Here is a 12,290-nt window from a genome sequence, read left to right as displayed (position 1 = left end):
AATGGCCCATCGCACCTGAGGCCATAAAGAACTCAGCTGCAGCTGAGAACAGGCCAAGCACAACTGCATCCTCCTTCTGTCAAGTCTGCTGAGAGGCATTCAGCTGTCAAAACCTGATAAGCTGTGGCACAGCCTTTTAAATTCAGGGTAAACTATGCAGCCAGGACCCTTCCAAGGAGCACGTGTTCCTTGGGACCCCTACTCTGGGCAAGGACCCTGGCATGCAGCAGCCGCAGCCTGCGGCACCCGGAGGTACATGAGAGGTGAGGGGCTGAAGTGAGGAGGTGAGAAGCTGAAGGGGATCAAACTGGGGACCTTGAGCACCCCTCGTGCAATCGCAGTTAGTGCTGTGTACATACATGAAACAGGCATCCAAGATCCAGAATTTCATATTCGCTGGGTTTTTTCCTACAGGCCTCAAAAGACTGAGTCACTGAAGTCATTATCAAATTATAAAGGTCTCTTGCAACCGAAAAACAAATCTCGCCATGCATTTCAAGGGTATTTGATTAGACAGAAACAATACAGACATAACATTAATAAACCATTTCTCCCTATTGCCAAAGCCTTCTGAAATAATAAATTACTTTCACATATCATCTAGTGAAAGATAATAAAAACATCAAGAATTCCATGAACAGACTGAATTGAAGGTCACAAAAATAAAAATATTTTCATATGTGTTTGTCTTGAAATTCCTTGAGTCTCTTTTCTTGAATTTGAAAGTCTGATTCAAGAATATTCACAAAGCCACATTTTACTTTCAACATTGTATTTTCATAACTTTTAGAGTCACGAACAAACATTCTCAATTCCTCACATCCCATTCCACCAGATTCAGCACAAAATACTACTTGAAACTGTGTGAATTCAATAAGGCTACTGAGTTTTATAGTTTAGAGGTCCATTAAGTTTTACAAATACAAATCTGGAAGCTGTAAGGCAGTAATAATTTACTGGAAATGGCATTCTGCATAGTTATTTTACAGGACACTTAACAGAACTTGGAAGCCACCTTTTTATGGCAGTAAGAATAAGTTTACTCCCCCCTCAGCTGCCACGGGGAAGCAGTAACATAAAGCAGATAACCAAAGAGAATTTCGGACACAGACACAGACTGCAGAGACATCCAAGAGTACACTGCTCCAGGGTTACATTATCAGAGGGCTTCAATCTGCTATGAAGAATACTGCAAAAAAAGGGTTGAGATGCCTTCTTCATAGCTGTAACAAATTTTATGATGTGCTTGCAACCATATTCCCCTCCAATATATTAAGAATTCTACACAATAGTCATTTCCCTAGGCATTAAACAAAATCTTCCATTTTTTTTTCCTCAAAACCTTTAAAAAAAAGGAAAAATAATCACCCTGTATTCAACAGTTTGACATGTCTCCACCCAGCTCACACTGCTGGCTGTGCAAGGTACCTCTGTTACTCTAAAGCACTTGGTTGGTGATAAATATTCAAAATGCAGAAGCCAAGGAATTTAACCGAGGATGTCTTGCTACTAGAATTGCCTTTTTTTTTTTCTTTTTGAAATTAAAGTGACATGCAATCTGGCAGATAGATCTGTCATAGCAAAAAAAAAAAAAAAAAGAAGAAGATTCAAGCATTCACACCTTTTCCCCATTGTAATGCCCAACCAACTCCCATACTTCAAAAACTTGGCTGTAAAACTGGCAGAACAACCAGAAGAGCTAGCAGTTTAATGGGAGAATAAATAAAGGGGTTTTTTTTGTTTGTTTTTTCCTCCTTTCACAATACTTAATCTTTATAAGCAGAGCTAGATTTCGGTCTCTGAAAGCAGTCAGGTCAGATGCACAGATGGCGTGACAGAATACTAAGAGATTTGCCTACAACAAGGTTAATTTTATTCAGAGTGTATGTCCTTTTAGGAGCACATGCCAACAGAAAAGCACGCCAATTCTGCTTTCTATTTTGTTGGAACAATTTCTCAAGTTTCCTGGAAGAGTACGTTCTTGGCAAATACGACTCGAGGGCCATTCTTGCATTGACAACAACAATTAAGTTCCTGAAATCAGATGTGTGATCTTGCTAGGATGAATAATGCCAGTCTAGACAAGAACAGTCCAGGTTTATTTAGGGCACAAGGAAAAGCAAAGCTATATTGGAAGAAAGGTTGATATTAGATGTCCAAATTCAAGTTACACTGATCTTAAGCTAAGTGCCAGTTCACATGCTTCACACACACGTTAGCAGGACAATTGTTCAGAAGGTGCAACCAGAGATTCAAAATAATTAGTTAATAATTATTCTTATTTTGCATATAATTTGCATTGCAAATCAGCTTTCCAAGACACCACTAGCTACTTAACACCGAAACCAAGTTATGACCAGACTTTTATATGCAAAAGGTACTATTTTACCTTTTAAAAAGGTATGAGATAAAAAGAGGAATGCTCATACTCACTTGGAAAGAGAAACACCGCCTGCTTTTCCGATCATTTCTTCGTGGTGCAGCACTGCTTGGTTCCATGGGATGCGAAGAAACTTTAAGAGAGTTCTCATCCATCTTTCAGGATGCAATACAAGCTGTTCATAATGTACCAGCATACACCTCTCAAAACCAACCTCCATACACTGGTTATACATAGTTTCTATAGCACGATTCCACTTGGTCAAACAGTCCCTGTAGCTGTTCAGGTCAAAGCCAGCTATTGTGACTTTTCTAGATATCATGGAATGTACAGATGCACGACCGTCCCGTACCATTAGAAGAAATTTGGCATTGGGGAAAATTCTAGCAAGATAAGTTAAGGATTTTAAAGCAAAAGGATCTTTGTTACACAAATACGGTGCAGGCTCTCCATGTTTCACAATGATTTCCAATAGAAACGCTTGCATGGCCGAGTCCAGAACCTCATCTGTGACTCCAGCTTCATCCAGCCGGATCTTCTCTTTGCTTGACCTAGCCCACATCTGCTTAACTGCCAGAATTCGTGGGATGACCCTTGTCTCTTCTCCGCACCGAATATCTGGATGGGCATCAAGCATGGCACGCATTAAAGTAGTGCCACTTCGAGGTACTCCTCCAATAAATATTAAAGGCATGTCTTTGTTGTAAGCAAAGGTTTTATTCGCATTTACATTAGAACCAGTTCTTACTGTGCTTCTCACGCTTTCCATCCTCACAGGCTGGCTGCGTTCCTCTATTCGATGGTGACACTCCATCGCGTGTTGGCCCAAATAAAACACTGTCACTGAACTGATCACCAGACATGCCAGTAGCAAGTTCTGTTTGAGTTTTCCAACCATTTTGATAATGTCTGTCACGTCAAAATAACGAGACCTAGTTTGGATTATTTTCTAGTTCACATGCCATGGAGATCCTAATCCAAAATAAGTTAATGTCTGTTGAGAGAAAAAAAAAAAAAAAAAAAAAAACAAAAAACTTTGTTAAGAACTGCATGATGAATCAACAACAGAAATATCTGATGGCATTCAATGCAATTATCATCTCCTGGTGTTGCATTAAGACCACAAAAGGCAATGTCTAAACACAAATACCCCACAAGAAAAAGTATTCTTGTTTACCCATAGCAGCAACACAAAATATAACAAGATTGGCGATTATAGTTGCTATTTTCATAGTTCTCTGATGCATTATAACAGTATATTTAAAGGAATTCCATCACTGGATAACTACCATTACACTTTTCAGTCAAGGAAAGACATTATTTATATGGAATTCTACAAAGTGAAAAAACAACTCTTAAGAAAACACCTTTCTTTGCTAAGTGAGGATTTACAGGGAAAATAAAGACAAAAGACAAAACCTGCCCCCTTTCACATTGGCCCATAAATACATTATCTTCGGCATTGCCCGACACGCTCCATTTCCTTCAGAGGACAGGAGGTGATAGAAGACATTTCACGGTTATGAAACAATCCTGACTGTGAGATTCTCCATTTTTGATCATGGGCTTTATGCAATGAAGAAAAATAGTTTGCAACAAGTAAATTTCAATTTTAACTTCAAGAGAAGCTTTGATGAAAGAAACATATCACCATTAAAAACTATAAACAGAATCCAAGATTAAGGTTGACTAGGATCAAAACTAAAATCAGCCTTGATTTAAATAACGAAAAAGAGTCAACCCATGCTGACTTAAAAGTTTTAATCCATCCAAGTATTGAGATGATACAAAGCAGATATAGGAAACTAAGGATTTAATCCTACCTTCTTTGTTTTCTTCACCTACTATTTTCTCCTTAAAGATATTTTTCTCAAAAAAAGACCAAATTATTCATCATTTCATTGATTAAAAAACAAGAAAACAAGCCAGCCTCCCCCCCCCATTTTATGCAATGTTTTGATCTCCAGAGAAACGTTAGCTGAAATACTAAAAACTGAATAAATTGGGAAGAAAGAAGAACCGATCCTGTTCGCCATCAGCATACCCACAAAAAGAATTAAAGCTTTGCATGTAATAAAGCATTCCCAGAATAAGTATATACTGCTTTCTACAATCAGATAAGGAGGTTTGTGCTCGTTTTAAGCACGGCTGGTAAGCTTGTTATTTCTTTAAGCTTCTACTTCATCCAGGTAAATCCACACTACTGCTGGTATAACAACCTGAGTCTTCCCCCACCAAACAAAATGTAACGCGCTGAAGTTTAGAATTAGAATATTTTGTGATTTCACAAAGAGCTTTATGGCGAGTACCCAGGTGACAAATCAATAGTCAAGTGGCAATACCAGTAAGACAACTTGGCTTCCTAAGCCATCCTGGCAGCCCGTCTTCATGGAGCTTATGGTTAAAGTCATTTCATATTTATAGCATGGAGTAGAAATACATACTGTAAAAAAAGTGCTTAACCTACTTGTCATGGTATAATCTCCCTTCCATCTATACAATATCATATGTAAATTATTCATTTTGTTTTAAACCCTCATAACTATTACAAAAAAACAGGAGAAATGGCAAAACAAGGATGACCACTCATCTACTTCATAAGGTATCAATAACATGGCTTTAATTCCACGCCCTACTCTACAACTTAAGCAGCTACGATTACCTGGTGACAGGATGACACTTCAGTACACCATGAAACAAAGTGAACTTGCCACAACAAAAACCACCACTGTTCTCCTGTAAGCTACTTTCAAATAGCTATAGTACTATTTTCTACAATGACAGTACAACTCGGAATCTGAAACAAATCAGATGGGTAATATAATGTAAGGCTTTGCACAGCTACCACATTTATTACTAAATATTTTAGATAACTTTTTTTAAAATTTTAATTCTAAAAGATTTCCAAGCTGTAATAAGGAGATAGTCTGAAACCCCAAGACACGTAAAATGAAAACAAGGTTTTTCACTGATGATATTTTTCATTTAGGACTCCTTAAAACTGCATTATTTACACGTAATTTTTATTTTTATAGATGAAAAGAGAACCAAAGACTTAATTAGATCACTTGCCAACATGTACGTGAGATCAAATAAAAGGTTTAGGTAGAAACAAAAGATGTAAGAGCTGTCCGCTGTCCAATGTAGGCACTTAAGAAGACGCCATGCCTTGCAGCCAACACCAGTGGATTATGTTCAACCCTGGCTTACATAAAACTGCCACCTCAGCTGCCCAGGTGCCTTGCTGTGTTCATGCCAACCTGCATCCTGTACCTTTATTCTTCCATCCATAACAGTGACTGTATAGACTGTTCTTTTACCTGTACTCTGTCGTTTTCTGAGAGAGAAAGTAGTCTGAATACTGACTCTTCCTCTCCAAATTCAAATGAAATTCATACTCTAATTGATACTTTAAATATGAGCTTGCTTTTCAGGGCTGAAGTAACTCACTGAACAGTATGATTCACAGACGCTTCTAATTGCCAGGCGCTCCGAGGACTGAGGTACCGCCAACATTTTAAAGGACTGGCTTCCTCAACGCTTTTCCATCTCTGTCAGCAACGCACGACACACCCCTGAGCACATGCTGATGCCGACCCCGCTCTGAAACACGACCAACTGAAGTATTTCCTCCACAAGAAGCTCAGGGTCGGTGACGGGATTCACAAGCTGAGACCCCCAAGGCCGTCCCCTGGCCGCTGCCTTCCCCGCCTCACGGCTGGGAGTGCTGTGAGGGGTCCCGGCCTTGAGGCGCTGACAAAGCTGCTTCCAACTGGCGGCTGTCGCAATACTGCACTCGAAGTTCAGCTTATTGGTCTTTGCTACCATAAGTAAACTGGAATTTGGGGCTCAACTGGTTTTGTTATAGGTGAAGCTGCCCAGGAGGGCTGGCAGGCACCCGTGGGAACAGTGCTCCACCACAGTAAGCCCCATTCCACCTGCAAACCGCTGGCCTTGGCTTTACAAGTGCCTGGATATCAACAGAAAGAATCCCCCAGAACTAAGTGAACACCCTCCAAACAGCACTCAAAAAAAAAAGTGTATATATATGCACACACAAAAATATACGTATGCACACACAATTCAGTCAATAACTGCACAGCACTGAAAAGCAGAAAGTCTCTCTTCTGAGCAGATTCAGCATGCACACCTAAGTTTCAATTAAGGAAGGAAAACTGTGCTGTTTAAAACTAGCAAACAACACACAGAATCTCTCTGAATGCTCTTAGAAACAGTAAAGATTTAGTTAAAAGTCTTCTGCAGAAAGAGCTAGCGCAACAGGAACAGATTTTGCTGCAGAGTATACAAGATGTGCAAATATTTACACTTTATACAACCCCCAACATTATTCAATTTGAGTAAATGCCATAAATCTCATTTCTCAAAAAAAAAAAAAAAAAGAGACAACAAACCCAAGACCCAAAAACCAAAACACCAAGCCAAAGATTTTCTTTGACTTACAAACTAATAAAAACCTATCCCTTGAAGCCCCTAATCTTCCCCAAATGCAAAAGTTAGGTAGCTGATCACTAAGGAAAGCCTCTCAGTGTATTAACTGTATTACTTTGGTCGTTTATGTTAGAATATCACTCTGAAAGCCAGAACAGAGCTGAAGCAGCAGCAGTGTCAGAGCAAAGCCTGCTGAACGCAGGCTGGAACACCCCATCCACGGGTCAGGCAAGGTGGAGCGAAGGCTCACTCCCAGCATGATCCTAGCACCGAATGCAGTAAGTGCTGCAGACTCAGTTGGTTTCCTAAATTACCATTAAGTATTGACCATTCACATACAAAAACAACAAATCCATGTACCTTTTTTTTTTTAAACCAGAAAAAACAAACACACCAATCAACCACAAACCTTTTCATTTGGTGCAGCAACTTTCGCTAAGTTCCACGCTGCCAAAGGCTGACAGAGCAGAAGCAGCCAGGCTGAAGCTGCCCTGTGACCCTCTGTGCTGTTTTCTGCTTGGGAGCAGTACCTGGAGCACGCAGCCACCGCGAAGTGTTGCAAGGCCAGGGCCTCGTACATCAGGAATCCAACAGGAGCTGACAGAAAGGCACCTCTCAGCAAACTGATCTGTTCTACAAGCTAGCAAGCTCCCTTCTGGGCCCCTGGTTACACATAAAGCTCTTCAAGATAAGTATGACATATGGAAGTTACTGCCCTTCAAGCAGCTCACAAATCAACAAACTCCACCTCCTCCCTCCTCTACATGAGTGAGCACTCTGGATCGCATCAGTGTCAACCTGAAGAATTATTACAAGTCATTAATGTTCTGCTGTTAACAGCAACTGAACTGACGGCGTCTGAAAATCACAGCAGGGCGATCAGCAGTCCCTGGCTAGCGTTTAAGTAGAGCTTTGAAAAATGGTAGGGTTTTCACCTGCTGGGACCTGAGGAGAGCAAGCTGCCACTCCAGCTAAAAGCTCAGACAATTCTTAATAAAAATAATAAAACGATAGAAAAAACAACACCACAGTCAGAAGTTGAAGATCACTACAATGACAGAGAAGGCCTTTAGCAGCCATTTTCAAAAGACAGACTAAACCAAATGCCCAGCAAATATAAGCGCAAAAAAGAAAAAAAGAGATGGATCTACAGGTTTCAGTACAAGGAAGTGCAACTAAGCACTGAGTTAGAAGTGCCTGTAACTGAATTTTATTTCCAGAAAAGTCAGACCGATGAGTCAGCCCCAAGAAGATGTGAACAAAGCAAAATGACTGCTTTGTCTCCCTGCTCTGCACACACCAGCTCCCTCCCTCCCCCCTGCCCCTATCTGCAGTAGCTCAAGACCTACTTTCCTAAAGTTCATCCAAGAAACGCTGAAGATTTTAGCTTAGTAAAGAGGCAATTCATTCATTTGTATTTTATGGTAAAACAGTTTGGGGTTTGTCGCTGCTTGAAAAAGTCATGTTGGGGAAGAAAAGATCATCCATCACCATGCAGTATGAAGCAGCCCTCCCAAGCTCTAGAGGGCACGCTTTCCTTTGGGAGACTGCTAAGAGGGATGACCATCACCTACCTCCTTCCAGTGGCTCTTTCCAAGGCTAAACAAACAGGACAGCAACACTTCCATCACCCATCTCCAAGAAAACCCACATATAAAAAGCATTTTTCAGTGATTAGTTTGTCCCCACCTTCTTCTACCTCTCAAGGTTCTGGCTCGCATCCTGACCACCAGATCTCTTTCTAGAACAGCAAGTACAGGAGCACTGCTCGATTTCTGTGCAACGTGCCCCCTCCTGCATCCACCTAAATGCGCATCATGTTTGACAACAACACTTCTCGAGAAGAAAGGTCGTGCTCAGCTCAGTGTCAACAGGCCATCAGGCTTCAGTCATCCTCATCAAAGCCTTGCACCCTCTGCCCTGCATTGGACAGTGGTGAGTGGAAGAATCATGAGTTATGGTATCAAGAAGATACCATACCATATCAAGAAGATACTCCAGAGACGCCACCTTTCAGATGAACAACCGCAGTCTGACTGCTGGATTCAGCCCTAACAGCCAGCACTTGTGGTACAAATCTGCTAAGGGAAACTGTAGAGAACAATCATTTGGCAGCGGCACAGCTAAAGTAGGTAATTAACTGGAGGAAAAGTGTGAAGGAGCAAGAGGAAAAGAAGAAACCGACATGGTGAACACCTGCAAGTCCAAGCAGCATTTTCATTTCTACTTGTACAGTCAGAAGCAGAAGATGAGAGCGACAATGGATAACAGCAGTTTAGGAATTTTTGCTACTCAATTTAGCTCCCTTCCATCTGCTTGACCTCCAAGCCAACATGGTAAGCAAAGACAGCGAGAGAGATGCAATAAGCTCTGCTCTTCCGACGCAGTTAACTGGACCAGCCTTAGCGCTTCATTGCATAGAGGGAGCTCCAACAGTTCCTGGCTGCCAAGCCCTCCAAAGGCCACTTTGCACAAAAAAAAACCAGAAACATACCCATAAAAGCTTCCCCGAAGGCAGCAAGAAAAAAGCTGGCTGGCTCTTCAGCTGCTGGACTTCAGCCACTCTTCTTCCAAGCCCTGTTCACGCTTTACACACAAAACCCAGCTGCAAAAAGCTTTTAGATGTTACTAAACAGAGGTGCCACCTCCCGCTGCCATGTACTCTGTAGTAAGGAGACCCTATGAAAGTCACCTAATACATGGCTCACAAAGAAAATAATAGACAACTGGGTTCCTGTGTGACACAGATGTCCCACAGCCAAAGTGTCAGCAGCGTTGACACAGAAAAAAGGCCAAAAGCCCTTACCATTATTTTAAAAGATTGAGGTACAGACACTGTAAGAAGTTCCTCCCTTCTGCAAAATCAAACCATGCATAAAAACTTGTTAATCTTGATTCAACTAGTTCCAATTCCAGCAGAGAAATGCCTGAAGAGTTGATAACCAGCCTTCCACAACTGAATCCAAGGAAAAGAAAGTTCTCTTTAGTAATTATCCTCCCATCTGCGTTTTGTTTCAAGTCACCAGTTGTGAATGTATTTTCCTCTCAGGCACTGCACAGTAAAAGCACATACTGGAACGGTGGCAGAGACTGACAGTTCTCAGGAATCCTCTTCAAAACAACATACATTCAGAAGACACGGCAGACACAATATATTCCTTACAGAAAGTTCCACATTAAGCTCATCAAATGGTTCAAGTAAGAAGCCGCTGCATACAACAACAGGTCTTCTGGTATTTCTAAGTCAAAGTTAAAGTAAGGTCTTACACGAATTCCATAAAAGCTTTCCTTCAATGCACTGGTTTGTTTCTGGGTGTTTGCATTTGTTCACCACAAAGAAGATTGCATAGGAAAGCTGACAGTTACATGATAATGGTATAGCACAGCGCTGAGGAACACGGCTGAAATATTCACGGGATACCACTAAAAGAAGCTATCCAAACTGGCCTCAACTCATTTAAAAGATTGTTCCAAAAATCATTTAGGTATTCTGGGAGCATTTTGATGTCTTCCAAGCACAGCCATCTCAAGGACTCCCCCAAGGCTGAGCATCACGCCTTGCTCGCAGTCACGTAACGGCATCGGAGCGATGCCGAGGTCAGAGGACTGCACAAGCAGGCAAACCCCAAGCACAGCACGCAGCAAAGCGAGAAATAAAAATAAGGGCCAGGAAGCTGAGTACCAAGCCCACCTTCAGCCTTTTCAGTCATCCCGGCTCTCAAGCCCTGCAACTGGTTTCTCAGGGTTTCTCCCCCCGTTCACTATACAGGCAAAAAGGCTGATAAACCATCACCAGCAGTTTTTATCCACCCCCAAAAATAAGCAGCAAGTCACCTGAGGGAAAACACCCGGGACAGGACACAAGCAATAGGCTGAGCACAGGCTGGCTTCGTGCAGAGCAGCTCCACAAGCAGGATGATGAAGCTGGACGGGATTACCCCAGGGAAACGAGGATGTGCGAACAATGATCAGCACTGTCCGCTCCACGGGCATTTTGCTCACACTCCCGTAAACCTGCATTTTTAGTTTGTTTTTAATCTAAAGCTCTGAAAAACCGTAAAGGCCAAATTACCCCCCCGTGGCCGCAGTCAACTGCTGGTCTCAAAGGTTTTGTATTAAGCGACCCTACCCGAAACTCTGGGGTCCCTCCACAACCCCTGGAGCTGTCCCGTTACAGGGGGGCAGGAGACGGGCTCGGTTTTGTGCGTTTCCCTCGGTTAATCAGCGGGGGAAAGACAGAAGCAAGCTGCAGCCCTTCCTCTGAGCAGCTGGGCTGCCCCAAAAAACATAAGCCTTCTTCATCATCCTCCACCACACACACACACACACGCGTATATACAATATATACATTATATATATAGAGAGAGAGAAATTCAGACGCATTTGTGCTCCCCCCGGACCTACCCACACCTCCAACCCCTTCTCACAGCGAGACAAAACACCGGGCCGCCCCGCGCACCCCCCAAGCCCACCGAATCCCTCCGAACAAAACCATTTTACATTTCCCACCGTTTTACCCCCCAAAAGCGGTCAAAGCCCACCAAACCCAGAGGCTCCGCCGGGACCCTCCCTAACGCCGGGTGCACCCAGAGCGGGCAGGAGCCGCACGGAGCCGCCCAGCACCGGCCCGGCAGCCTCCGACCGACGGCCCCGACGGCCCCGGCCCCCCCGCTGCCCCCCTTGTCCCCCCCCCCGTGTCCCCCGGTCCCCTCCCGGTGCCCCCCACGCGACGTGCAGCGCTCCCCCGCCTCACCCCTGCTGCCGCCGCCGCTGGCAGGGCCGGGCCGGGCCGGGGCCGCGGAGCAGCAGCGGCGGGGCCGCAACATGGCGGCACGGGGCCGGCACCGGGAGCGCGGCTGGGGCTGGGGCCGGCACCGGCACCGGCACCGGCTGCGCGCCCCCCTCCGCTCACCGCCCCCTCCCCGCCCCGCGGCTGCCATGGAAATGCCAAGCGCGCCCTGATTGGCCGCGGGCCGCCATGTGTCGCGCGACGCGGTTGGGCCGCCGCCGGAGATTGACAGCGGAGGGGGCGGGGTTACGAGGGGAAGGTTGGCCCCGCCCACCTCGCTGCTTTTTCCCGCGCGGCCGGAGGTGGCGGGAAACGGCTGGGGGGGGGCCCGGGGGCGCGTTCCAGCTCCTCCGGGCTGCAGCAGGGCCCGGAGCGAGGAGGATTTGCACGGGAGTTTTGCCCCAGAGGTGCTGCTGCAATGGGCTCGAGCCACGAGGACACACAGCAGCTCAGTGACCCCCCCCCCCCCAAAGCCCAGCCACGCGGCACCCCGGCCGCTTCGCAGCGCGCTCAGCAGCCAGCCTGTATCCCGCACGGCGGGGAGGCAGCCGGAGTTGGACTTGATTTTAACTCACCGGCACCGAAACCACATTTCTTCTTTCCGTGCAGGGGCTCTGGCCCAGCTGCCTTCGCCCCGTGCAGACAAACACCCCATGGGATCGCAGCAACAGG

General features: G+C 44.6%; 1 protein-coding gene across 5 annotated transcripts in view; it reads right to left on the bottom strand.

Moving 5' to 3' along the window:
• Window positions 1-11,736, bottom strand: part of TPST1 (tyrosylprotein sulfotransferase 1) — a 28,629-nt gene extending 16,893 nt beyond the window's left edge. For 4 of the 5 annotated variants that reach the window (XM_050714744.1, XM_050714745.1, XM_050714747.1 and 1 more), the window contains exons 1-2: window positions 11,583-11,734; window positions 2,434-3,374 (exon numbers count right to left, since the gene is read on the bottom strand). In XM_050714744.1, coding sequence (XP_050570701.1) covers window positions 2,434-3,278 — 845 coding nt within the window. In that variant the 5' untranslated portion in view covers window positions 3,279-3,374; window positions 11,583-11,734. Of the gene's footprint in view, window positions 1-2,433; window positions 3,375-11,582 lie in introns of all 5 variants that reach the window. The other variant, XM_035559134.2, reaches the window with a different exon arrangement.
• Between the last annotated feature and the right edge of the window lie 554 nt (window positions 11,737-12,290).

Source organism: Cygnus atratus, chromosome 20 (assembly GCF_013377495.2).
Source record: "Cygnus atratus isolate AKBS03 ecotype Queensland, Australia chromosome 20, CAtr_DNAZoo_HiC_assembly, whole genome shotgun sequence".
Classification (NCBI taxonomy): domain Eukaryota; kingdom Metazoa; phylum Chordata; class Aves; order Anseriformes; family Anatidae; genus Cygnus; species Cygnus atratus.
Note: the sequence above shows the minus strand (reverse complement) of the source record. Positions and strands in the feature narration are given on the sequence as shown.